General features: G+C 42.8%; 1 protein-coding gene across 2 annotated transcripts in view; it reads left to right on the forward strand.

The window, feature by feature from the left end:
• The window catches only part of COL9A1 (collagen type IX alpha 1 chain), a 73,399-nt gene that overhangs the window by 15,503 nt on the left and 31,005 nt on the right, over positions 1-26,891 (forward strand). The window contains exons 6-19 of one of the 2 annotated variants that reach the window (XM_030490409.1): positions 3,484-3,561; positions 4,185-4,205; positions 5,279-5,353; positions 5,840-5,875; positions 5,986-6,048; positions 8,417-8,470; positions 9,242-9,277; positions 13,442-13,465; positions 13,772-13,825; positions 15,574-15,627; positions 16,912-16,944; positions 17,022-17,078; positions 25,431-25,484; positions 26,604-26,657. In XM_030490409.1, coding sequence (XP_030346269.1) covers positions 3,484-3,561; positions 4,185-4,205; positions 5,279-5,353; positions 5,840-5,875; positions 5,986-6,048; positions 8,417-8,470; positions 9,242-9,277; positions 13,442-13,465; positions 13,772-13,825; positions 15,574-15,627; positions 16,912-16,944; positions 17,022-17,078; positions 25,431-25,484; positions 26,604-26,657 — 693 coding nt within the window. Of the gene's footprint in view, positions 1-3,483; positions 3,562-3,951; positions 4,150-4,184; positions 4,206-5,278; positions 5,354-5,839; positions 5,876-5,985; positions 6,049-8,416; positions 8,471-9,241; positions 9,278-13,441; positions 13,466-13,771; positions 13,826-15,573; positions 15,628-16,911; positions 16,945-17,021; positions 17,079-25,430; positions 25,485-26,603; positions 26,658-26,891 lie in introns of those variants that run through there. The other variant, XM_030490410.1, reaches the window with a different exon arrangement.

Raw genomic sequence — 26,891 nt, forward strand, 5'->3', positions numbered from 1 at the left:
TGGAAATCCTGTAGGAATCTTGGAAAATGGATGTCGGAAATATTGGCCTATGGGTTTTAAACACTATGGTTCTTAAAAGATTACATTTGATAGCTTTGCTTTATAATTACCCCTGATTTATCCGAGGTTCGTTTCTGAGAACTTTGTGCCTGTACTTCATCCGTAATAACACTTTGTACTGATATTGATAGAACATCTACTTGAGACATCTTCAAAACAATGGCATCCTTTAAATCAGCTTAACATAGCTGGCAAGATCATTGTGAAATACTGGTGAGGGGAAAGGTACCTTGAGAGCAAGGCTAGGGCATATCTGCCCTTCTCTCACCTCTCCTAAATCAATGGGAGGCCCGTCACACTTGTTACTACATTGCCAACAAAGGAGTTTTATTTCTCGTTTTAAAAAAATCAGACAGGTTTTATCGCAATTTTTGCTTTATATAGCCTCAAAATAGTAACAAAGGCTCTAAGCAAAAACTTTACAGAGCAACCACAGTTTAGTTTTCTAAAAAATAATGCTGTCTGATTAAGCAACTGTGAACTAAGAAATGTCAAAGCTCCATTTTCAAAATATTTCAACTCCTTTTACAGTCACATTATGGTACAGTGTTTTGTAAATAATGATAGGTATTTTTTTCCTGCGTAGGATGACTGCTTCATATATTCTGACCTCCTTTGTGTGTCTTAGACTCATGAGAGTATCAGGCCTTACTTAACGCTCACCACTGAAATCCCATCTTGAACAAAACAAAGTGATTGTTTGGCCATTCAAGAGCATTGGAGAAAAACATGAGACACTAAAAGCATTTCCGGACTCAGTGAGTCAAGTTCCCACTGCAGCAAGCAATAACATCTTAAAATCTCATTAATAGATGTATCTCTTTATGTTTAAAGTTGAAAAACTGGGCTTAAACTTAAAAAAGTATTCTCTTAAGACACAGATATTGGCACTTGGACAATCATGCATCAAAGTCTAACACAACTCAGTCATTAGCATTCTGTCATCTCAAATCTTTCTCACCTCCGTACAGAAGCCAAAATCAGACACACACACACACGAGAAGACAAAAAAGAGGTAATGATTATCTACATAAAGCCAGAATGTGCTGATGCAGATATTGGCTGTTGGTGGTATGTCTTAAAAGTAACTTTTTCAGTCTTTACAGATTTTGTACCATGTTTTAAGTTGAAACTACAGCTTAAGACAATTGGTTTCAGTTACAGTTGTTGCCGATCAGCCTTTTTACACAACCTATACCCAGATAGCTCATTTCAGGCATCCAAGCCCTTCCTCCAGGCCCATGCAGAATATTCTCTAGTGTGGCTATTCTGATTCAGATATTTTGTCAGCACTATTAGAAGAATTACGAAGCAAAAGCAGGCTCATTCAGTGGCATCTGCCTGCCTTTTCCACAAAGACATCCTTTATTTTTTTACCACCTTTTGCCCCATTTACTTCCAAACTTAGAGTTTCTGCAGTATGAGAACCATTTCCATGGCCTTGCTTATTCTGTCTTGTAAAGAAATTGTCTTGTTTTCTAAGGAAGGAAGTGTGGAATTACAGAATTCCAGATTACATACAGATTAAATTTGCACAGGCAACCTTAATTATGACATTTCCTAACTACTGAATGGATGACTTATAAATTTTAATATTATTTAACTTAATTTTAATTTCCTATCAAACAAGCAAACTGAAAAAGTAGAAATTCTTCACTTAAAACCATGTATATCTTCATTTAAATGAGATTCTTTAAATCAGAAATAGATTATAAACTGCTTTAGAGCCAGTTGACTTCTTTCCCTCTGCTAGTAAGTTTCAGAGGTGAATAATGTAGAGACTCAGAATCTAGTTGTACAATATGAAATAAATTATCATATAGGCATCATTTGAACTTATTTTTATGCCCCTTTAAGAATCCTCATCTTCAAATTCCAGATACCCTCTTATTTTTATTATCGTATGGCTGCCTTGTAGTATTAAATTATAGCATACATTCAGTTCTTTTATGTGTATATTATGACATTCAGTTGCCTAGTATTAAGGACTGGGAAAGGTTTTAAAATGAGAATTGGATAAAGGAGGTAGAGAATTGACACAAGGATAGTGGTGTCAGATAACAGGTAAAAGAAACTAGGGTACTGCCTCTTTTGTGCTCTAGTCTCACCACTCTGGAAACTGTGATGACTGAAAAATGAACAGAACAGTAGAGATGTCATAGTGAGGATTTCAGGAGTGGCAGCACTGCAGTGGTGACAGGGAAAGCAAAAGAAAAAAGCCAGAAAAGCAACTTGTGGATATGTAGGTGTCTTGCAGAGATCTTAAAGGACTTCAGACTCACAGCACTTATTAGCTCTAGCAGTCAGTATGCAACCAAATCAACGTAAGGATGGTGGTGGGAGAGAGTGACAGTCAGCCTTCTGCACAAAAAGCAGTCAGAAAGCACCAAGACATTATGTTGTGGGAGGGATGATAGGGAGCTAGTTTAGTTCAATACAATAAGAGGAAAGACTCAGAGCAGCAAAGAAATAAGAAGTGAAATCAATCTTTTCCATACCAGTGCTTTATGCTGTAACAAGAAAAAAAACCCCAAACCTGTCTTTTCCCCCATGTCCTCAGCCATCTATAATGAAAAGAAAGGAATAGGAGCCTCTAAATTTTATCATCAAACTGGGAAATCTCTGGATAAAGCACTCATTAGTGGTTTGTAATCTAAGCTAATAGTATGTGATGGGAAGGGAAAACAATCCAAGACTTTTAAACTTAGATACAATAAACATGCACAATTTAATATGCTTCTGGTACTTAAAATTCCACGTGATGCATTGTATACCAGCAGATATACCTCTGAAGCTGTATGCTTGAGCTATTCAGTACCTTTCAGCAGAGGGTATGTTTTTTAATCTTTATAACACATCAAGTGAGTTTGGGTTGCAGTTTATGAGACGAGGGTTGCCTTAATCCTCTGTCATTTTCCAGTGCAAATACAAAAGTTCAAAGATGTGAAATTTCACAGGTGTATATTAGTCAGTTGCAGGTTGTTGTCAATGTGCATATGATACTGTTTTTTGAACTTCTCATGCAGTGCCACGTTTCTGTCCTCAGACCTATCATTCTTCATGGACACAACTGTCCACTTAGAGAAAAATCTTTCTGTGTGCCTAATAAAACCACCACATACCATGAGGAAAAAATGCCTGTGGTTATAAAGAACATGTAAAAAATGACACCTGACAAATCTCTCCTTCTCTTTAAACCCTTCGGCGAGTTTAGGCCCCTCTTTAAAAGGCCTCCACAGGTAAGGGTGGGGGAATGCAGAGTGAAGCACTGCTCTGGACTGAGCTCTCAGAGTCACCCGTAGCTATTATCACTAAATACCTACTTTTTGAAACAGTCCACCCGACCAATGTCCCTCCTATTACACCCTCGGCCAGTGTGCTCCCCTGACCCGAATTAACGTGATCTTTTATCTCCTTTGCCAGTTCGAAATCCAGTGGATGGTGATTCACTGCGACCCCCTGCGACCCCAGCGCGAAGGCTGCGGCGAGCTGCCGGCCCGGGTGAGCGCCGCGCCATGCCCTGCCCTGCCCTGCCCGCCGCCAGGCTGCCACCGAGTCCCTGCCTGCTGCCTGCCGTTGCAGCCCACAGGAGCCCCAGTTTCTCTCCCCGTTTCTGGCCTTAGATGCCTGTTTTTACCATACCTGCCTGGAATTCGGTGACTTTGGAAATCCTGCCCCGAGCGGCAGCAGCCTCATTTTAACCCTTCCGTGACTTACTTTCCTCAGCCCCTCACCCGCTGCCTGGGCGGTAGACTTCTGAAAGCGGTGCCTTGCAGGCGGGAGGGATTTTTCGCAGCTGCCGCGAAACTCGTGGCAGGGGGCGGGGGAAGGTGAGGGTCGGTGTTCAAAGCAACAGCAGCGGGGCAAAGGGTTAATACGCTGCCGGCATTCAGTCCTCCCCTCCGCAGCCTTCAGCCTTCCTCCAATCCCTGCGACCCCCCCCCGAGGCGATAGCGGGCAGCCGTGAGGGGCTGCCGCGGGGCTCACCTTTCGGGCGCTAGCCCTAGCAGCTGCTCCATCGCCATGGCTCTGCGGGGCCTCCTTCCTCTGGGGCTTTTCCTGCAGGTCGTTTGCCTCTGCCTGGCTCAAGTAAGTTTGACTGACTCTGGTTTTCTCCCTTGCAGATAAGCCAGACGGTAATCGAGGTAAGCGTGAGGGAACGGACGGTGCTCCACGCTCAGGGGAGGGGTGCGGGTGAAGAGAGGCTGAATGCTCTTTGTCATGCCCTGGCACTGACCTGCTGGAGGGTTTTCTCCCCCATGGTATCTGTAGCTGGCCCTGACATGGTGCTGGTAAAGGCAGGTTGACTTTAGAGCAGTGGGTGCCATGTGTGTGCCTACATGGTGCTAGCTGGTGGGCATCACCTGGTGACATGTAAGGATTTGAGCTCCATCTACAACTGGGCAGATTATTACTGGGAATACTGGTGTGCAGAGGAAAGGTATCCGGAGCAGCAGCACTGTGGGTAGCCCGGGGCCTTGGCTCAGCAGCAGGGCCAGACTCCTGCTCACAGAGCACCGTTGTGGGGCTGTGGCCAGAGCTTGCTCCGAGGAGAACAGAGCCCCCCATTATAGGTGTGGAGACCTGTAAAAGCCTTTCTCTAGGTTTCCACAGGCTGGTGGTGCCTCCCACCTCCCCGTCGGGAGCCTGGAGCTTTGAGAAAGTGCCTCTGTAGATGCTAATGTAACCCTGAGGAACCAGGGGAAACTGCTGAGCATGCCAGGGAAGTAGGGAAAGGGTTGTTTTAAGTTTTCACCAACTCTTAGGAAGACTGTCTCCTTTGTGCTGGCTGAATGAGTAATTAGAGTAGCTCAGTGAATTTCACTGTTTGATCCTCAAAGATCACTCTCTTTATGCCTGTTACCCTGTCATTGCCATACAGCATTCGGATCCTGCTTGGATGGGGGACTTGAGTCCCCCCCGCCTTGCCCTGGCCCTGCCAGCATTGTGGGGTGCAGGAGGGTGGCTGGCACCAGGGAGAAGGGTTTAACAACTCATTCCACAAGGGGAGCGTTGCTGGTCATCACAGCAACAGCTAAAATGGGATATAGGGCCTGTGGGTCCTGACATCCATGGAGTGAGGACACAGCAACTCATCACATCTGTGACCCCCTGACTAACCCATAGGAGCCGCTTCTTGTTGTGGTGGTGCACCCAGACTGGCTCTTGTGGGTTTGCCAGGCTCTAATTGCTCCTTTTTCTTTTTATTCCTTACCAGAGAGGTCTCCCCGGTCCACCAGGCCCCCCCGGTCCACCAGGGCCACCAGGAGTTCCGGGTATTGATGGCATTGATGTAAGTGTTTCCCATGCCCTGCCTAGGAAATAGGAAATGCCTCAAGATGTACCTGCATTGTCCTCACTGTCAGCATTTGGCCCCGAGGAATTTGACATGCAATATATGTAAATGGGTCTCATACTCTGTGGTGGGAGAAGCTGGCCTTTCAGATTATCTCTGATACAGAAAATACAGGATTACTTACTTTATGTAATCAGCATCATATGCTGGAGTTATTTGCCTTAAATGGGGTGTAGGGGGTTTATAATTCTAATCTCAAAAGGGATTACGTAGTATCGCTCATAGTAAAGCATGATAAGGATTTGTGGTATTATTCCTCATAGGAGCTACTACTTATTTTACCTCAGTTTCTGTTAGCCTATAACAGAGATCACATGGATTTAATATTCATTTGTTACAAAAAGAATCAGTTTGGAATTATTCCTGATAATCTGAAAATCAGTGGTAGCTCTGACTAGTATCTTCCTTTTCATATGTTGTTAGGGGGAGAGAGGTCCAAACGGCCCCCCTGGTCCACCGGTAAGTGATTTCAGCTACTTTGCATTTGCCCCCATGAGAGAAGAGGCTTTTGAGTTTTATTTCTGCTTCTGTCTCTGAAACACGCATAACTGTTCATTTAAATCCTGAAGGGTCTGGAGGGGGATGCAGGCAAACCAGGATCCCCTGGCCTGCCTGGAGAGCCGGGAGCTGATGTGAGTACACCTGGTTTTCTGGATTTTTTTTTTTTTTAAATAAATTTCTGTAGAAGCATCTTTTGAGATCTCTGGCTTCCTCACCGCTGCCAATGAGTGCTAGCGGTGTGTGTGTGAGAGAGGAGCTCTTCTCCAAGCTGAAAGATGTCAGAACTCAGCACAGCTGTGCTGAGGGTGGCCATGGTGGCAGCTCAGGAACAGTGCGAGGTCTGTTGGGTGCTGGCACTCTCCTCTGGAGAGGGCGCTGGCAGCTGTGCTGAGGGGAGGAGGCCATGGAAGCAGCCTCAGGTCAGAAAGAGCAGGGCACCAAGGGCGAGAGGAGGACCCAAGTCCCCGCCTGCGCAGGACGGTCCGCGGCGGCCGAGGGCACCAGCGGCCCGCCGAGAGCGGGCCGGCCCTGGGGCGGCGGGAGGCCCTCGGGCGGCGGGAGGCCCTCGGGATGCGGGAGGCCCTGGGGCGGCGGGAGGCCCGCGCCCGCCTGAGCGGGGCGGCCGGCAGGGGGCGCCCGTCGCAGCTCCGTCACGGTCACGCCGGGGGCCGGCAGGGCGGACCGGCCGCGCGGCACGGCGCGGGCGGTGTCAGCGCGTGAAGGGGGCGGGGGGGGCTGGGGTTGGTGTTCGAGGCCTCGTTCCATAAAACAGCGGAAATAGGAAGAAAAAAACCCCAAAGCAGTCAGATCGGCCTTACAGGCCTGGTGTTACAGTGAAGTGTTATTAAATAAACCCCAACAAACCAACCTCCCAGACTTGCCACTGCAGAGCCTGTACCTTCTGATGTTATCTTTCTTTCTCTGTGGAAAATAATACGGAATGAAGTTTCAACATCAGCTAGTGTTGATGGCCTGTTAGATTGTGTCTCTTGAATAACTTAGTGGTAATAAAAGCACCTTCATAAAGTTTTGGGAAACTCTTCATTTTTCTTTCAAGAGCAGTGTTTGAAAGCATTTCTTGCTATCAAGCAAGATTGTTGCATTAGTACTTAGATCTTACTCCGGGAGGTAGGCAAGCTTCTGTTTAATTTACGTAAGTGGTAGGATACTTTTATAATTTAAAATTAAAAAAAATAAAATTGTATATAATAAACTAGTATATAATATTGTAAATTATAAATGGAAAAGCCTAGTGCTTATTGAAGACTGTAATACTGCTAGCGGTTAATTTTAAATTTGCTTTCTAAAAAGATTTAGTGGACACAGAGCCGAAATAGTCTTTAGTTAAACTGTTCAGATTTCAAATCTGTAAGAGGAAATGGGCTTGCCATGAGTGGTAGCTCACAGCACTTCATTTTTTTCCTGAAAACAACACAGGACCACAACCCATTTGTACATCTCAAAAACCCATAAGTAGATCTTTAAAAATCATTGCCTCTTGTAATTTTCACTTAAGGCATAGTTTTGTTTTTCTTGCTAGAATTGCTGGTAATACAAGCAGGTAATACAAAACGTTGTAAACTCTGCTAAGCTTTTGATATTTATTTGCACTTGCATATTCCCTCTCATTGGTGAATGAGTGGAACTGTAATACTAGAATACTGTGTTCTGAGATGGTAAACCTTTTTTATTTTCACCTGAAGACAAAATATGGGACCTTATTCTACTCCTGTTGTGCATTCAACTTTTAACTGGGGTTTTAGATTTATAATGCCTTCTTCCATGTTTAATTGGTGAGGCAGTTCTGACTTTTTAAATCTCCCTTTCACAAATTATTTCAGTGTCAGGTTTAATAGACTGAATAAAGCTACTGTAAAGTAATTGCTTGTAATGATCATGTAAGCATTTGAAAGCAAATTATCAGAGAAAACATCCCTTTGCATGAACACTGAATTGCTGGAAGTGTACCAAAAAAGAAAAGTATTGGAAAAACTTAAAAGGGAGGCTTTTTTTTTTTTATGGAGATCTGGAAATTTCTAAGCATATAAGCTGGTTAAAAAATTGGAAACAAAAGAAAACAAAAGAACTCCAAATGAATTCATAGTTGCAGTATCCTGGTTGCTTTTCAGTTTTAGTCAGATAGATAGTTGTGGTTCAATGACTAATCTCAAATCCAGCCTGGCAGCTTTGTAGACGTTTTTCTCGCACTGAGAGGAAATAAGATCATGTGAGATCATGTGTTTAGTTTAATTGAGATTTAACTGAATAACTTTTGAAGGACATATATCACAGGCAGTGATTGATGGTTGTCACCCAAAGCTAGTACTTTGCACTTGGGCAGTTCTACCTGTACTCGTAAATAGGCATTTGAATTGTAAGTCTCCCACAGTTACTTATCTCATTTATTAGCTTCATTATTCTATGTTTTAGAATGTTTTCTGATGTGATTAAGAAAACCATGTAACTTTTGCATTAACATTGTATACGTTGCTTCCAAAGGGATTCACAGGACCTGATGGCTCACGTGGAGCCACAGGACCAAAAGGACAGAAGGTAAGAATGAAATTATGCACAAAACTACAGCATTTTTTTAAGCAGGATTTTTGGGTTTTTGTATGCAACTAGTGAGATGCTGCAGCCTTTCCTTCAATATTAAACCAGCTATAGAATAGAGACCCACTGGGGCCTTTTCACATAATACAAAGCAGCTTCCACTTCCAGCCTGCAGTAAGGAATGGTGGCATTACACTGATGATATTAAGGTTGAGCATCTTCAGTAATGGTGAGGCTCCTTCCATCTGGTATTGTAATTATGTCATAGAATCATAGAATCACAGAATGGCTTGGGTGAGAAGCAACCTTAAAGATCATCTAGGTCCAAACCCCCTGCCATGGGCAGGAACACCTTCCACTAGACCAGGTTGCTCAAAGCCCCATCCAACCTGGCCTTGAACACTGCCAGGGATGGGGCATAGTAATATGGGGATGTCATAGTAATATGCAGTGGGAACCAATACAGTGACACCTGACTTCATCAGAAGTCAAACAAATGAAATATACATCAGAAGTCAGAGTAACCAGCATGTCTGAATAATTTTTTTTTTGGGGGAAAAAAGGCCTGAGGCTATATCTTTTGAAGATTGAGAAAGTCTTTCCTTTTAATCAAGTCTCACTGAAACCAGCATAGCGTTAATGAAGTAAATAATACTTGCAGAATATGTCCACTAAATGATACCCTCCTAGAGGTGAAAGCATCTCCCTTTATGTTGTTAATAAAAATTTATGCTAATACTTCTTGAAAAACTCAATTTTTATCTTTTAAAGGGTGAGCCAGGACTTCCAGGTGCTCGTGGACTTCCAGTAAGTAATACGTTTATTATATGAAGAGGCTTTTTAGACCTTAAGTATCAATATGAAGGATTCTTACAATTAAATGTAGTGAAGAAAAGCCAGAAACTATTTCTGAGGTTTCAAGAAACTTGTAAGTTATTACAGTAGTACATTAAGGTATCTTTTTGTCTTTATATCAAGGTTTGCATATATTACTGAAAGGCCTTGTTTGGTTTGTATGCTGCAGAAAAGAAAGGAGTGTGGGTAATGTGGTCACAAGTTTTGGGCACATGCCATTGTTTTTCATCTCTTTATGAAAATGCATAGAGATGGGGGCCCGTGTTTTATTTGCATAAACTAGTTTACTGTTTCAGCTCCTTGCCATGTATTTAAATGGGATCACTGAAGCTTAAATGCTGTATGGGACTTCCTGTGCTGTTCCATATGAAAACAAGAGAAAATATGAGAAAGGGCATCTGAAGAGTACTGTTCTAGTTGACATGCAGATGGATTTAACATTCGTCTTTGGGAGCTGAAAATAATAGTGAATTTTAGGAGTTTTGCAGGGTTGAAGAAGTGAATGATGGTTGACATGTAGAAACTTAGATTATATAGGAAACCAGGAAAAACCACAAGGAAAATGAGTAATGGACAAGATGACTGGCATGGCATTGTAGTAGGGCTGCACATAATTAAAATTTAATTAAAATTTAGGTTAATTGTGGAGAAACTATTAGAATTAAATAGAACAGGTATTGTATTCTGATATAGCACTCTTTGCTATGAAATTCTGTATCTTCAGCTGTATCTTTATATTTTTGACCCTTTCTCATTAACCTTCATTAAATTTATATTAAACAATCATTTTGATATTTGGCTAGAGAGGAAATTTTAATGTTATTCGTGAAGAAGTTACACTATTGACATGTTCAAACTTAAGCTGAATCCTTCTAAGTGCACATATGTGTTTAATTTTCATGGATGCAGTTTCTTACCTGAAAATCTGGAAAATAGGTAATACTTTGTATAATACTGTCTCAATCTATAAACTCAATATATGAGCTAAATTTAGTTACAGAAAAAGCAGAACTGAGGTAGCTTCGAAGTAGAATGAAAGCCCCAAATTTTTCTGTTAGGGGGTTGTGGTTGATTGGTTTGTTTGTTTTTTATTGTTGTTTTGTTTTCATTTTTTGCTATCCAGTAGACAGGGAAATGATTTCTGTGTTGTTTGTGATGCGTTTTAAAATGTTGAGCTGGAACGAAGAGATAGCTTAAGTCTGCCAGATATGTTGTTCAGGTGATATGGAAAAAGGTGTACATGAAAAGAACTACTGTGTGAGAGGAAAAAAAGGGGAATTAAAACTGAATTACTGAAATACTACTTTAAAATACTGTAGTAGTTTAGCCTGTCAACCGAGATAAAAACTGACTTGGGGAAAATATATATGATTCTCCCTCACCATTAACAGACTAATGTGAGAACAAATAATTTAAGAGCCTTCAGAAAAAGTGGGTATATAAAATATACATAAAGAAGGTTAATCTCAATTTAGAAGAGGGTATACTTAGTCATGTCATGTCATTACCCTTGTAATTATCGAGGTTAAGGGTAATCTTTAGACCTCACTTCTTAGGAAGAAAGCTAGTGTTTGATTTTGTAGCCCTATGGTTGTTAACCTGTACATGCTGAATCCATATGGAAAGATTAATCCTCAAAATAAATCTCTTGGGGAAATTCCTATTATACAGGCTTTACTTTTAATGAATTGCTTTAAGCTGCTGAAGAAATAGAGCAGTTTGTAGAAATTTCTTAAAATGGCCAACACTCATTTTCTCCCCTTTAGTGCGATTAAACTTAGAGTAATGAAACCTAATTAAAAAAAAAGAAAAAGAGGCAGTGCTGGAGTGTGGTGGTTCTAATCTCAGGTCCAAAGACTTTCTGAGAAGCTCTTACTACAGGCATGAACTAATGGGGCTGTTAAGTTGAGTACAACATTAATCAGTTTCAAATTATTATGGCTGTTTTCAAGCTCACCCACTGGAACTTATTGGCCAGGTTAAGACTTCAGGGTAACTAAAAGAAAGAATATTAAGTATCTGAGGTTTTATATACAGCATTTGCTTTTCTGCTTCTGTCATCCTTTCTTCCCCAGAATGCAACCTGGTGATCTTATCTTTTTTTCTCTACATTTCCTCTATTTCTTTCTGCTTCATCATTCAGTTTTAATTTATTCTCTTTGTCTCATCTCTTTTATGGATAGCCTCTCAAATGACAGGGCTACAAAATTGATAGAATACTTCTGATTAATTCAAGTGATTTACAGCCAATGCCTCTGATCCGGCCCCAGTAAACAGACCTGGGGCTGCTACATTCAGTGCATGTATTGCACCCTTCAGTCCATTCTCTCTGTTAAGTTCCCTCTAACTTTTCTATTAGCTGATATATTGGTAGTGTTTTTCAGATCTGACATATGGGTAGGATTATGTGTATTTGGTGATAGAGAAGTTGAAAATATCTTAAGGTCTACTAAAGCACAGCTTCCGGCACTAGGGCCACATACGAGTACTGGTATGTGACTCTTAGGAGGATGGCAGAAGGTCTGTCCTGACAATGGGAGGTACTACCAGATATACAGGGTAAGTGTCTCTGAACCAGGTGATTACAGACTGTGGATTACTGCCCATGCCTGTGCACTCCATGTGCTCCATGGGTCAGATAAGCACTTCCAAAGCAGGCATTAGGCATCTGGGGATGTAATGCTGCAGTGCCAGGCTGTGTAGAGAGGCTTCCACTTTAGGACAGACTGAGGCAGGAACACAGGCCACTGATTGGGATCATTCACTGCTCTGTGTAGGTCCTTACTGGCTGATTGCCCTGGAGCTCTCAACTTTGGAATTCAGTCTGCTTGGAGGGAGTTCATGCCCAGAAGGGTGGAGTAGCTGCATAAGGGGGAGGCATGGATTGCTGGGGGACAGCGCCGGCTTCTTGGAGTCCTAATTAGGAGGGTGAGGAGAAGCAATGGAGTGGGCAGAGTGGACTGGCTTCTCCTGGGCCTGTGTCCTGTGTACACGTACTGAGATGGGCACAGTACATGTAGCTGCTTTTTTTGGCATCACCAACTTTCCCTGTCACTGTTGGGGCACGTTAGCAAGGGGTACTCCAATAAGAACCTGCAAGTAGTTGGTTTCCTTCTTTCAGAGACAGGTAATATTATAATAGCAGATATGTGATGCAGTGAAAGTTTGATTTGTATAGTCAATTCTAGATGTATAATAAAATGAATTGCAGCAAGATAGCATTAAGTAATAGCAAAGGAATTAAGTAGGTTATGCAAGGTGAAAAAGTTTACTTTCTGCTGTGTATTAAATGGTTAAAATGGAATGACTGATAAATGCTTGAAATTTTCCCTGTGTTATACCAAGTTTTCTAAGGACAACGTTGCAGATACAATCATGGTATGATACATTGTGGCTTTTAAACTCAGCCCAGGCACTTTAAATTTTCAGGAGATGTGATGTAATAAGTATGTTTGTGATTTTATATGCCAGTGTTTCATACACATCATTGACACTGTTCATAAAGTCATCCATTTGCTTTAGTAATGCAAGACTGAAGGATCTGTTTTCTTGGAGGGAGTATATTGTACAAAGAGGTAGAAACACATTTGTATCTTGGACATTTCTCATTAAAATGGTTCAGAGCAGTACTGATGGAAATTGTAAATGGAAGTAGTTAGGTGTTCTTTCTGATAACCAAAAAGAGAGAGTTTAATGGATTTAGACCTTGGGGAAGCACTGGTAGGAAAAAAAAAAATCTCTTATTATCAATTTAAATGCACTGTTAGAAAGAAATTATTATAGCATAGATGATATCATGGCACTTGAGAATTAGCTGAACCTAAAGGCTTTGATATCTTCATTCTTTTGTGAAAGTACACGTGTTTGTAAATATGTGTAAATAAATGTTGCTGCAAGACAATTTAATAATTTATTTTTTCTTCTGATATTGATTACCTAATAAAAAAAGTTATATTTAACATTACTTAAACAAGCTTCCTGTCCTGGGATGATTTTGCAGAATCAAACATCAGGGTATTTTTGTACCTTTTTATCCAAAATAATCTGTTCTTGGACAACAACTTGACTAGGTGTGGAACCCTCCCCGTATTTCTGACCATTTTTTGTATTTCACAGGGCAAGGGTCTTCTTGGACCACCTGTAAGTATCATTTTTACAATTCATAAATATGTTGTTGAATGAATCTGTTTAAATATTCAATAAAGCTATATACTGTAATAAAAAGTAATGCAGTGAAAAAAAGAGACACTTTTAATCCTGATGTTCTATGTTTATTGTGTATGACCCCTCCTGCTACTACTGAGGTTGCTTAGGTATATGGGGTGAGAATTCTGGTGTCTGAAGCCATAGTTTGTTGTTTGAGAGAATTACATGTTCCCACTCCTTAGATGCTTGTCACAGAGGTACTGTATGGTTTAAAAGTATTATTTAACTTGGCTCTTACAGGGCCCAGCTGGTGCAGCAGGACTTCCTGGAGAAGTAGGTCGTGCTGGTCCACCTGTAAGTACTACATGTTTGCTAAAAATGTAGGTTTACTCAATTGCTAGAAGGTACTTCTAGAAAAAAAGAGTAATTACTGTGCTGTCTAAACACTATTTGGGTAATAACAGCACTCAAAAACATATTTTTTCTTTGACAGTGATCACTGATAGAGGAAAGATTGTGTTTGAAGCTCATCAGAAATAAGGAACAATTAACAGCACAAAGGTCCACCCATTAGATTAGAATTAAATGTTTTGTGTAGTGTTCCATACTCTACTTCTCCTCTTATCCATGAAAAGCTAAAATCAAAAAGCTAACCTGCCAGCAATACAGTAAATGTAAAACTTCACATTACATGCAGACCTTTAGCTTCACTCCTCTCTTCTCACCTATACATTATGGTACATGACTGCACTATTTCTGTTTTCCGTTTGCATATGAGTGAACATGGTAATTCAGTATTTCTTCTTAGTCTCATTTTAAGTGTGACTCCATCTACTGACCTTACTGCTAAACTGTGCAATCAGTTTCAGCACGCTGTCATATTTTGACTCCATGCTTTACCAAGGAAAGTATATATTAAAAACAACTGTTAATTTTCTACTTGAAATCTGAAATAGCATTAAAATTTTGTTTAATGAGGATGACTTCTTAATGCATACCCCTTCCTGTGTATTGTGCTCATATAAATGATATAAAAAAGAACATTAAAAACTCTCAATTTGTTTCAGGTGATCCATCTAGCTCACTGTCTTGTCTATAGCAAGGCCAGTAATGGATACCTAGGGAAGTGTGCAGGCTATTTGTAAAATGACAGTTTTCTGTCATACTTTCCCACATTCTGGCAGTTGGCAGTTCAGAGACTGCCTGAATCAGTAATTGCATCTGTGCTACCATTTTCATAAGCTATATATGAGCCTATCCTCCATTAATGTAGTCAGTCCCTTTTTGAATCCATTTATATCACAGGCCTCCACAACGCATTGTGATAATGCGTCCCACAATGTAATTATACATTGTGTGGAAAAGAACTATTCCTTTTTAGACCTATGGCTCTACAGCTCACGCATTATGAGAACTAGTGAATCATTTTTCTATATTCATCTTGTTAATTTCGTTTATGATTTAGTAAGATGTCAAAAATAATATTGAAATGACAGTATTAAGTTAAAAGGTGGCCCCTGTCAGAATATTAGATTAATTTTAATTAAAAGTATTCAGAGAAAATAATTGGCAGAGTTTCTGCATTGTCTCTACTTCTGAAAGCACTGGACATCCAAACTTCACAAACATGAGAAGATTCTAACTTGGTAAATTCATCTTGGGCTGTGAAAAAGGATGGGCTTGTTTTTCTTCTCTGAGCTTTGGGCATTTTTGTGAGTCTTTTAATTCAGATCTGAATTAGCAGTTAAAACACAGAGGAGTGCACAGATGATCCTGTGGGCAGATGTTTCAGCTTTCTACAGCTGATGTGTTTTTTGGTGAGGGTTTTTTTGAGTTGGTTTTTTTTGTTTGTTTGTTTGGTTTTTTTGGTTTGTTTTGGTTTTTTGTGTGGCTCCTGTTCTGCAGTATGGCTCTCATTCTACTAAAAAAATTGTTTTTCCCATTCTACTTTGGGAGCCATGTTGTAGATTGATATTTTAATTGGCTGCTGAGCCTGTCCTTCTGTAGCTACTTAATTTCTCCCTGTTGGTGTGTGGTATGAATAGTAATTGCTGGTTGTCATTGTTATTATGAGTCAAGAAAATTATTTTACCCTTTCTTAGGGAGATCCAGGAAAAAGAGGGCCACCAGGGCTACCAGGACCACCAGGTCCTCGGGTGAGTAATTGCCTTGAATATGTACTGATGTGTGAATTACGTATTGGTGTCGCTTGAACAAAACTTCTCCTGAAGTCTTACAGCTGATTGACTTAGGATTTAGGATTTTAAGATTTCAGCAGGCTATATTAGTTCATAATGTCTAGAGGCTTGTGTTCAAAGCCTAAGATACGCTCATTTAATCATATCAACATTTGATGTTCCATTTGGAAAGCAGGTTTCTAGTCTTCATGGTTATAAAAGATAGATTGAAACGCAAACTGTGTAACTCTTGTCATGATGTCTTCCCATTTCTGCAAATGGTCTTAACCTGTAACTTTTATAGGTTTTAAACTTCCCTGCAAGTGTAGTCTTTGCTGGGCATCACCAGTGTACTTCAGTAGAGGTAGATTTTTTTCTGTTAGGAGAAAAATTTAATATTTGGCTTCTGTGCCAGAAATATATGCTGCCAGGTGGGTGAAGTTCTAATGTCTTTCTTGCAACCAGGCCTGCTACTTGTAAGGGACAGAAGAAAGCCTTACACCAGTGCTTTGCCTCTCTGGGGGAATGGTTATCTTCTTTGAGCCTCTTGGCTTTTTTTAAATCCTTCTGTATAAACCGAGGCCAGCTCATTCCTTAAACTCCCCTGGGCTTCTCTCTGCAGCAGTGTGCTTCTTACCACAGGGTTTTAGAGAATCCAGCTGCTATTGTGAAATCATATTTCTCCCTCTTGTGCCTCATAAGCCTCCTGTTAGCTTCCATCAAGTATTTGATTTAATATGAGAAATGGCCTTCCCCCCATGGAGTCCCTCTCATTGCACACTGATCTCTAGTTTATTGCAATTCCGTTAACTGCCAGGCATCTCACTCATCCACCAGTATTTGTGTTGTGGGAAGTTTATTTTCTCTGTAAAGATCTGAATCTTTTGCTGAATGGTAGTAAGTTGGAAAAGTTAAAGTTATTAAAGAAATTGTCTTGGGTTCTGTTGAAATTCGTGGGGTTTGGATATATTTGCTTTGTACTTAATAGAAAATATGTTTTAGGTAGCTTAAAAAAACATAAATACTTTGTTTTTCAGAAAAGTTGATCTAAGTTAGAAGGCAGGATTTTGCAAGTACCTGCAATCCTACAATAAAATCCTACAGTTTAGGTGCTTTTCATGTTGAAGAACCTGTGATTGATTATGATTCTGATTCCAGCTTTAGGTAGTAGTATTTTCTGTTTTGTCTAACGCCTATGTTATCTAATGAGTCAGGTCTAGCTATTTCTTTTTTACTGACTTTGATTATTTTAATTTAATTTAGGGCACAATTGGCCTGCAAGATGGTGACCTGTTGGTAAGATAGTTGTTTTAAATAATCCTAGACAACCTTATTCAACCTCTGTGGTAGTAACTATGTGGATGCTTTTCCAGTGTCCCAATGCTTGTCCACCTGGCCGCCCAGGACATGCTGGCTTAATGGGAATGAAGGTAAGAGAAACTGCTTGTTCAGGTGTTCCTGACAGAGTTACTGCTCAAAGCACTAAGGAGGGTAATTGCTGCCTTCACAAAAGGGCAGTTCATTGTTAATTTCAAAAAAACATTGCATCAGTGTGGATGCTCAGGGTTATTTCAACTCTTGACTGCCAAAGTAAGCTCTCTTGTTGAAATCTCTTGCTGTTGCTGTAATTTTCAGAGTTAAATTTATGTGTGGCTCTGAAGGGATTAGAGTATGGGAAGGATTGCATCGTTCACTTTCTGGACCATTTGAGTCTGTGTCGTGGTTTGAGCCCAGCCGGTAACTCAGAACCACACAGCCGCTCGCTCACTCCCCCCCCCCCCCCCCCTCTTCCTCCCCCCGCTCCCGGAGGGATGGGGAGGAGAATGGGAAGAATGTAACTCCCACGGGTTGAGATAAGAGCAGTCCCGCAACTAAGGTATAACACAGAACCACTACTGCTACCACCAATGATAATAACGATTAGTGAAATAACAAGGGGAGAGGATACAATTGCTCACCACCCGCCGACCGATACCCAGCCCGACCCGAGCAGTGATCTGGGCCTTTCGGGTAACTCCCCCCGGTTTATATACTGGGCATGACGTGCTGTGGTATGGAATACCCCTTTGGCTAGTTTGGGTCAGGTGTCCTGTCTCTGCTTCCTCCCGGCTTCCCCTCCTCCCTGGCAAAGCATGAGACTGAGAAAGTCCTTGGTTGGAATAAACATTACTTAGCAACAACTAAAAACATCGGTGTTATCAGCGTTGTTCCCAGGCTGAAAGTTAAAAAACACAGCACTGCACCAGCTACTAAGCAGGAGAAAAATGACTGCTATAGCTGAACCCAGGACAGTATCCACCCCTTATTCCATACCATTCACGTCATGCTCAGATCCCACATCTCTCAGCACACCATCACCCCTGTCCCATATATACACATATATATACACCCACACCCACACACAGAGAAAGATATCGTTCCCTAGTCCATGGACCAATCCCTGTAAAATTGCTGAACTCATCCAGTCCATGATGTCAGGCTCCATCTCTTGTAATAGTCTTTCAGGGCAGGAGGGACGGTACATAGTGTTGGGTTGTTGCCTGCTGATGATACCGCCAAACTCATCTGGTCACTGCTGAGCTCGTCTGGTTTCCTCAAAATTCATTCTTTGTTGAGGTGATGATCGGAGGGAAGTCAAGGTCAATGGCTGGTGACCTGAAGATATCTAGCTGGTGGGCTATAAAAGTGTTATAGAGCAGGCAACAGCGTACAATTGAGTTCATTGGCTGTTTTCCCCCAAAATCAAATCCCCTTGAGGTACACATCGGACTTCCCCATCTTCCCGCATTACCCACCAAGTATATCCAGGTCCCTGAGCAAAAGCAACCCCACGAGTGGGTTTGCCTTTACCTGAAGCAGGAATAACCCAGACTGTCTTCCCCAACAAATTCTTTATGTGCACCACAGGAACTTTATCCCCCTCTACAGTACGTAAAAGTTCTGATTGGGCTGGGCCAGCCCTGTTGGCAGATCCCCTACTGTTGACCAACCAGGTGGCTTTTGGTAAATGTGTATCCCAGTGTTTGAAAGTCCCACCACCCATTGCTCTCAGTGTAGTTTTTAACAGCCCATTGTACCGTTCGATTTTCCCAGAGGCTGGTGCATGGTAGGGGATGTGGTATACCCACTCAATGCCATGCTCTTTGGCCCAAGTGTCTATGAGGTTGTTCCGGAAATGAGTCCCATTGTCTGACTCAATTCTCTCTGGGGTGCCGTGTCGCCACAAGACTTGTTTCTCAAGGCCCAGGATAGTGTTCCGGGCAGTGGCATGGGACACAGCGTATGTTTCCAGCCAGCCGGTGGTTGCTTCCACCATGGTAAGCACATAGCGCTTGCCCTGGCGGGTTGGTGGGAGTGTGATATAGTCAATCTGCCAGGCCTCCCCATATTTGTACTTCAGCCATCGTCCTCCATACCAGAGAGGCTTTAACCGCTTGGCTTGCTTAATTGCAGCACATGTTTCACATTCGTGAATAACCTGGGCAATAGTGTCCATCGTTAAGTCCACCCCTCGATCACGAGCCCATCTATATGTTGCATCTCTGCCTTGATGGCCTGAGGTGTCATGGGCCCACCGGGCTAAAAATAATTCACCCTTATGTTGCCAATCCAAGTCCATCTGAGCCACTTTAATCTTAGCAGCTTTATCCACTTGCTGGTTATTCTGGTGTTCCTCAGTGGCCCGACTCTTGGGTACATGAGCATCTACGTGGCGTACCTTCACCACCAGGTTCTGCACCCGAGCAGCGATATCTTGCCACAATGCAGCAGCCCAGATGGGTTTACTTCTGCGTTGCCAGTTGCTCTGCTTCCATTGCTGCAACCACCCCCACAGGGCATTTGCCACCATCCATGAGTCAGTATAGAGATAAAGTACTGGCCATTTTTCTCGTTCAGCAATGTCCAAGGCCAGCTGGATGGCTTTCACCTCTGCAAATTGACTCGATTCACCCTCTCCCTCAGCAGTTTCTGCAACTTGTCGCAAGGGACTCCACACAGCTGCCTTCCATCTCCGATGCTTTCCCACAATACGGCAGGACCCATCAGTAAACAAGGCGTATTGCTTTTCACTCTCTGACAGTTCATTATATGGTGGGGCCTCTTCAGCACGCGTCACCTCCTCTTCTGGTGACATCCCAAAATCTTTGCCCTCTGGCCAGTCCATGATGACTTCTAGAATTCCTGGACGACTGGGATTTCCTATTCGAGCTCGTTGTGTAATTAGTGCGGCCCACTTACTCCATGTAGCATCAGTTGCATGATGTGTAGAGGAGACCCTGCCTTTGAACATCCAGCCCAGCACAGGCAACCGGGGTGCCAGGAGGAGCTGCGCTTCAGTTCCAATCACTTCTGAGGCAGCTCGAACCCCTTCATAGGCTGCCAGTATCTCTTTTTCAGTGGGAGTGTAGCTGGCCTCGGATCCTTTATATCCCCGACTCCAAAAGCCAAGGGGTCGACCTCGAGTCTCCCCTGGAGCTTTCTGCCAGAGGCTCCAGGTAGGACCATTCTCCCCAGCTGCGGTATAGAGCACATTTTTCACATCTGGCCCGGCCCGGACTGGTCCAAGGGCTACTGCATGAACTATTTCTCGTTTAATTTGTTCAAAGGCTTGTTGTTGCTCAGGGCCCCATTTGAAATCATTCTTCTTCCGGGTCACGTGGTAGAGAGGGCTTACAATCAGACTGTAATTTGGGATGTGCATTCTCCAGAACCCCACGACACCTAAGAAAGCTTGTGTTTCTTTCTTGTTAGTTGGTGGAGACATTGCTGTTATCTTGTTGATCACGTCTGTGGGGATCTGGCGGCGTCCATCTTGCCATTTTATTCCCAAAAATTGAATCTCCTGTGCAGGTCCCTTGACCTTATTCCGTTTTATGGCAAAACCGGCCTTCAGCAGGATTTGGATTATTTTCCTCCCTTTCTCAAAAACTTCTTCCACTGTATCACCCCACACGATGATGTCATCAATGTATTGCAGGTGTTCTGGAGCTTGCCCCTCTTCCAGTGCAGTCTGGATCAATCCATGGCAGATGGTAGGGCTGTGTTTCCACCCCTAGGGCAGTCGGTTCCAAGTGTACTGGACGCCCCTCCAAGTGAAAGCAAACTGTGGCCTGCATTCTGCTGCCAAAGGGATTGAGAAAAATGCATTGGCAATGTCAGTTGTGGCATACCACTTGGCTGCCTTTGACTCCAGTTCATACTGAAGTTCTAACATGTCCGGTACAGCAGCACTCAATGGTGGTGTGACTTCGTTCAGGCCACGATAGTCTACTGTTAATCTCCACTCTCCATTAGACTTTTGCACTGGCCATATGGGGCTATTAAAGGGTGAGCGGGTCCTGCTGATCACTCCTTGGCTCTCCAGTCTGCGGATCAGCTTATGGATGGGAATCAAGGAGTCTCGGTTGGTGCGATATTGCCGCCGGTGCACTGTTGTGGTCGCAATTGGCACTTGTTGTTCTTCGACCTTCAGCAACCCCACAACAGAAGGATCCTCTGAGAGAGCGGGCAAGGTGGACAGCTGCTTAATTTCCTCTGTCTCCAAGGCAGCGATACCAAAAGCCCATCTATACCCTTTTGGGTCTTTGAAATACCCTCTCCTGAGATAGTCTATGCCAAGGATGCATGGAGCCCCTGGACCAGTTACAATGGGGTGCTTTTGCCACTTCCTCCCAGTCAGGCTGATTTCAGCTTCCAGCATAGTTAACGCTTGGGATCCTCCTGTCACTCCAGAAATAGAAATGGGTTTCACCCCTTGATACCTTGATGGCATCAGAGTACACTGTGCACCGGTATCTACTAGAGCCTTATACTTCTGTGGGACTGATGTGCCAGGCCATCTGATCCACACAGTCCAGTAAACCCGATTATCCCTCTCCTCCACCTGGCTGGAGGCAGGGCCCCTCTAATAGTGATCACAAAATTCTCCACTTCTGTCTTGTAGAAAGGGATTAGTATTCCTTATCACAGGAGCTGGAGTAAAATCAGCTCTTTCGCTCCATCTGGGAAACTGCTCGCCAGAGACTGGAGCAGCAGCTTTCCTGGGAGGATCATCCTTGACCATTGTTCTCCTCTTCAGTTCACGCACCCGTTGCTCCAGAGCTGAAGTAGGTTTTCCATCCCACTTTCTCATGTCTTCTCCATGATCCCGCAGGTAAAACCATAGGGTGGCCCGTGGCGTGTACCTCGTATATTTTCTTTCTCGAGCAGTAGGGCGCCTTCTGTTAATAGCTGAGACATGGGTTGGTACGCGTGGAGAGCTGGATAGATCGGATAAATCGTCTCTCAATTGTTTGAACTCCTGGGACAGTTTTTCCACAGCTGAAATGATGGAAGGGGTGAGATTGTCTTCGAACTCTCGGAGTTGACGAATCAGGAAATCCACTGTTGGTGATACTCCGTCATTCCAGGTCATTGATGCCAATGTGTGGGCATATGATGATGGCGCACTCCGTGTAAGTTTCCGCCACATGGGTTGTGTACATTCGACTTCATCTGGGTCTACGGATGTGTTCCTGGAATCCGGCCTACGATAGATCATCTCTATAATGGCTGATTCCCTCAGGGACTGGATGCCTTTCTCTATCGTGGTCCAGTTGGCTGAGCGATTCGTAATATCGTCTTTGTAGGGAAACCTTTCCTTCACAGCTGCCAGGAGCCGCCTCCAAAGACTGAGGGCTCGCTTCTCTCTTGCAATCGCTTTGTCAATTCCTCCTTCCTTAGCAAGTGATCCCAGCTGCTTGGCTTCCCTACCTTCTAGTTCGTGACCGTCGGCCCCATTGTCCCAGCACCGGAGCAACCAGGTGACAATGTGCTCCCCTGGAAGACGGGTGAAATCTTTTCGCATATTCCGTAGTTCAGTTGAGGTCCGGGGTCGAGAAGTGACCTCTTCTTCTTCTTCCTCTTCCTCTGACCCACGTAGTAGTAACTCTTGTTCAGGTGCTGTTGCATATAGTAATGGCACTGGGTCTTCATCTTTCTTCGCTTCGCGGGTTGCTCTTTGTGCCTTTCGTCTGCTTTTGCTTACAGGGGCAACAGACATTGTCACAAACTGGACATTTGGTTTAGCTGCAGTGTTTGTCACTGTGGTTGGAGTGGCTGCAGTGTCTGCCACTAGGATTGGAGTGGTTGCAATGTCTATTGCTGGGGTTGGTGCAGCTGTTGTGCTTGGGAGTTGAGTAACACCAACAGCTGCATTATCTGTTGCTGTCGGGGTTTGAGTAGCTACTGTGCATGTCACTGGGGTTGGTGTAGCTGCAGTGCTTGGAGTAGCCATATTGTCTGTTGCTGTCGGGGTTTGAATAGCTACTGTGCATGTCACTGGGGTTGGTGTAGCTGTGGTGCTTGGAGTAGCTATATTGTCTGTTGCTGTCGGGGTTTGAGTAGCTACTGTGCTTGTCACTGGGGTTGGTGTGGCTGCGGTGCTTGGAGTAGCCACATTGTCTGTTGCTGTCGGGGTTTGAGTAGCTGTTGTGCTTGTCACTGGGGTTGGTGTAACTGCTGTATTTGAAGTTGGAGTAGTTGCGTTGTCTGTTGTGGTCAGGGTTTGAGTAGCTGTTGTGCTTGTCACTGGGGTTGATGTAGCTGCTGTACTTGGAGTAGCTGTGTTGACTGTTGTGGTCAGGGTCTGAGTAGCTGCTGTGCTTGTAGTTGGCATAGCTGCGTTGTCTGTTGCTTTGCCATCAGATCCAGAGACATTTTTTTCCCTTTGAAGGTGCTGGATAGTGTTGAGCAGGGCTCTGTAGGCATAGGCCAAGCCCCAGCACGTTGCCAAAATTTGTCCCTCTCTGGTATAACCAGGACGACAGCACACCTCGTTTAAGTGTTTTACTAGTTTTTCCGGATGTTGCACTTGTTCAGTGGTGAAGTTCCAAAGCACTGGAGGGGCCCACTGGCCTAGGTACTTGCCCATACTATCCCACACACCCTGCCACTCATAACTGTCCAGCCTCAGGGAAAATCTCCTGGTGGTCCTCCTATATCGTCGTCTAACCCTAGACCAGATTCGAACCTGATACTGCTGAATTTTTGACATTAAACGAAATAGGATGTTCCTACGACGGGATGGCCGTGGGTAAAACACACTCCGTATGTTTGCCAACATGCTGATCCCCAGCACAATCAGCAGACAGGTTTCAAGGGTACTCAAAGGCCATCTAAAACCTTCAGAACTCTCAATTGCTGTTGCAAATAGGCTGGTGGGGGAACGGGGGGTGAAAGAGAATGCTTCCTTCGTAAGTTTACCCCCCGAGGAGAAAAAAAAAGATATGCAATTGCTAAAATATTTCATTATATACCTCCCAATGTATAGTGGTGATGGCCACGCTGGAAGCACAAACCAGACCAGTTTCATGATCAATGAGTCTATTGTATTACAAGTCATTACCATGAAGTACAGTGAAACAAGAACCTTAGCCCAGGCCCCCCAGCCGATAAACGCTAAAACAGCAAATAGTGGCTGTAAGTAAGGTACAACATGCTGAAACTCTGAGATCAAGCGCAACACGTCTGAGAGCCAAATAATCACCATTGTGACGAGTAGTAACAATGAATGCTTATCACAAATATGATTAAACACACTCTGGTCAGATCTGTCGTTATCTCAACCTTTCGTGCCCCACGTTGGGCGCCAAAAAGAACTGTCGTGGTTTGAGCCCAGCCGGTAACTCAGAACCACACAGCCGCTCGCTCACTCCCCCCCCACCCCCCCCTTCTTCCTCCCCCCGCTCCCGGAGGGATGGGGAGGAGAATGGGAAGAATGTAACTCCCACGGGTTGAGATAAGAGCAGTCCCGCAACTAAGGTATAACACAAAACCACTACTGCTACCACCAATGATAATAACGATTAGTGAAATAACAAGGGGAGAGGATACAATTGCTCACCACCCGCCGACCGATACCCAGCCCGACCCGAGCAGTGATCTGGGCCTTTCGGGTAACTCCCCCCGGTTTATATACTGGGCATGACGTGCTGTGGTATGGAATACCCCTTTGGCTAGTTTGGGTCAGGTGTCCTGTCTCTGCTTCCTCCCGGCTTCCCCTCCTCCCTGGCAAAGCATGAGACTGAGAAAGTCCTTGGTTGGAATAAACATTACTTAGCAACAACTAAAAACATCGGTGTTATCAATCAGCGTTGTTCCCAGGCTGAAAGTTAAAAAACACAGCACTGCACCAGCTACTAAGCAGGAGAAAAATGACTGCTATAGCTGAACCCAGGACAGTCTGACTCCAGAAACTCTAAACATTCTGCCAAATCTTTAGTCTTTTTCTTTCTTTCTGTCCTCCTCAGAGACCTATAGCATACTAAATTGAAATGACCATTTTTTGAATCTCATTTTAGCTAAGATTTTATTTTCTTTTATGTATTCCTTGCTGGTTTCTAGGAATACTGTTGGCCTGAGGAAATTGTTATGTGTTAATGTAAAAGAAATACTAACCTGCCTAGAAATACAGCCTTGTTAGATCGAGGAGCATATCTTTTTGAACATGGTAGTTACTATGTAGTGTTAACTAAACAGGTGAGGAAGCACTGGTGAATGAGGATTGCAAAGGGAACAGGAGGATAGTTCATCTCCCTTGGAATCACAGGATCAGCCAGGTTTGAAAAGACCTCTAAGATCATCAAGTCCAACTGTTCCCCCAGCACTGCCAAGGCCATCACTTAACCATGTCACTAAGGGCCTTGTCTAGTTCTGAGGAGTCTGTGTTTGTTCTGCAAAACTCAGTATTTTAATTTTTAATAATCCCTATTTATTTATTTTGTTTTTTACATTTATTGTAGGGACAGAAAGGTTCAAAAGGGGAGTCTGGTGAACCAGGAAGACAAGGTTATAAGGTAAAGAACAACAACAACAAAAAAGAAAAAAAAGGAGGAAAACCTGTTGGTTTTAGGAAGCTAATAGTAGATTAGCCTCTTCTTCTTCGAAACAGTATTATATTTTGTTAGAACTATTCATTGTTTTGCCAGAATGCATGAAGAGATACTATGTATCATAGTGCTCCAGAGTCACCAAACATTTAAATGCAGAAGAATTCTGTAAATTGTTTTATGCACACATGAGTAGTAACAGGAAGAATGAGAGGGGAAAAATGTATTTGAGAGGGAAAGAACACAGTATAAGTTCACAGGCAAAAAAAAAAAAAAACTATAGTAAAGAGGCCAAGTCCAATTCAGCTTGAAGGCTGAAATGAACTCTTTTAAGGTGTTTCATTTGAATTAACCTTCTTTAATATTAAAATATTTGTAAGAAAAGTTGAGAAGATTTGCACTACCTTGGTCTATGCTTCCATGCTGGAGGAAAAACATCAGGTACAAGTTTTAAACCACTCCCCTGATCTCTATTCCTAAGCGTATTGAAAAGAATATTATTGTAAACAGCTCACCTACTTTTTTCCTGGATGTTGAGCAGTTGTTTTACTGCTTTTTGCAAATTAAGCTGTCAATTTAAACTGTCAATTCCATTAGTGTGCGCTCTCATTATTATGAAAGAGGTTATCGTCTAATCAGATAGCAATTTGGCCAGGTAAGGTATTTTACCATTTTAATTTTTAAAAAGTTCTGAAGTGCAATGTGGTATTGTGGTGCAGAGCTACTAGCATATCCAGTCTATTCACATATATGAGTACACCTTCATTACTCTTTTAGTCTGAAAGAACAAGAAAACCTAGACATTAATGTCAAGTCAAAAAATGAGTGACAGATTAAGAGTAAAATCATTATTCTCCTTCATACTGGGGTTGCTTTGAAATTAGCTTTTTGAATAATAGTTGAATAGAATGTGAACCTAAATGAGTATCTGTCTATATTCTGAGGAAGTAGTGTGACTTCATTTGGATTTCCTTCAAGCAGGACATGGTGATAGAAAACAGTGAGTGGTAAATGTACTTCTTACAATGAGAGAGCAATTATGTGTGTTATGGGATAGCTACAGATGGATTCCTTTTGTTTTCCAAGGGTGAAGAAGGGGACCAAGGACCTAGTGGTGAAGTGGGAGCTCAAGGCCCTCCAGTAAAGTATTTCCTCTTAAATAATATTACCCATTTGCTTTATTGTGTCATATATTTTTTTCTTCTCATTGTAAGAAAACAGGTATTATAAAATCTCCACACACCTTTCACTTTATTCTGCCATCTTGTCTATGAGTGAAAGTAGAATTATTGAAGTCCCTGCAAAAAGCTACATCATTACTTTGCACAAAGCTCTAAATTGTTCCACAGAAAGACTTATTTTAAAAAGTATTTT

The sequence above is a fragment of the Strigops habroptila genome, chromosome 6 (assembly GCF_004027225.2).
Source record: "Strigops habroptila isolate Jane chromosome 6, bStrHab1.2.pri, whole genome shotgun sequence".
In the NCBI taxonomy this organism is placed as follows: domain Eukaryota; kingdom Metazoa; phylum Chordata; class Aves; order Psittaciformes; family Psittacidae; genus Strigops; species Strigops habroptila.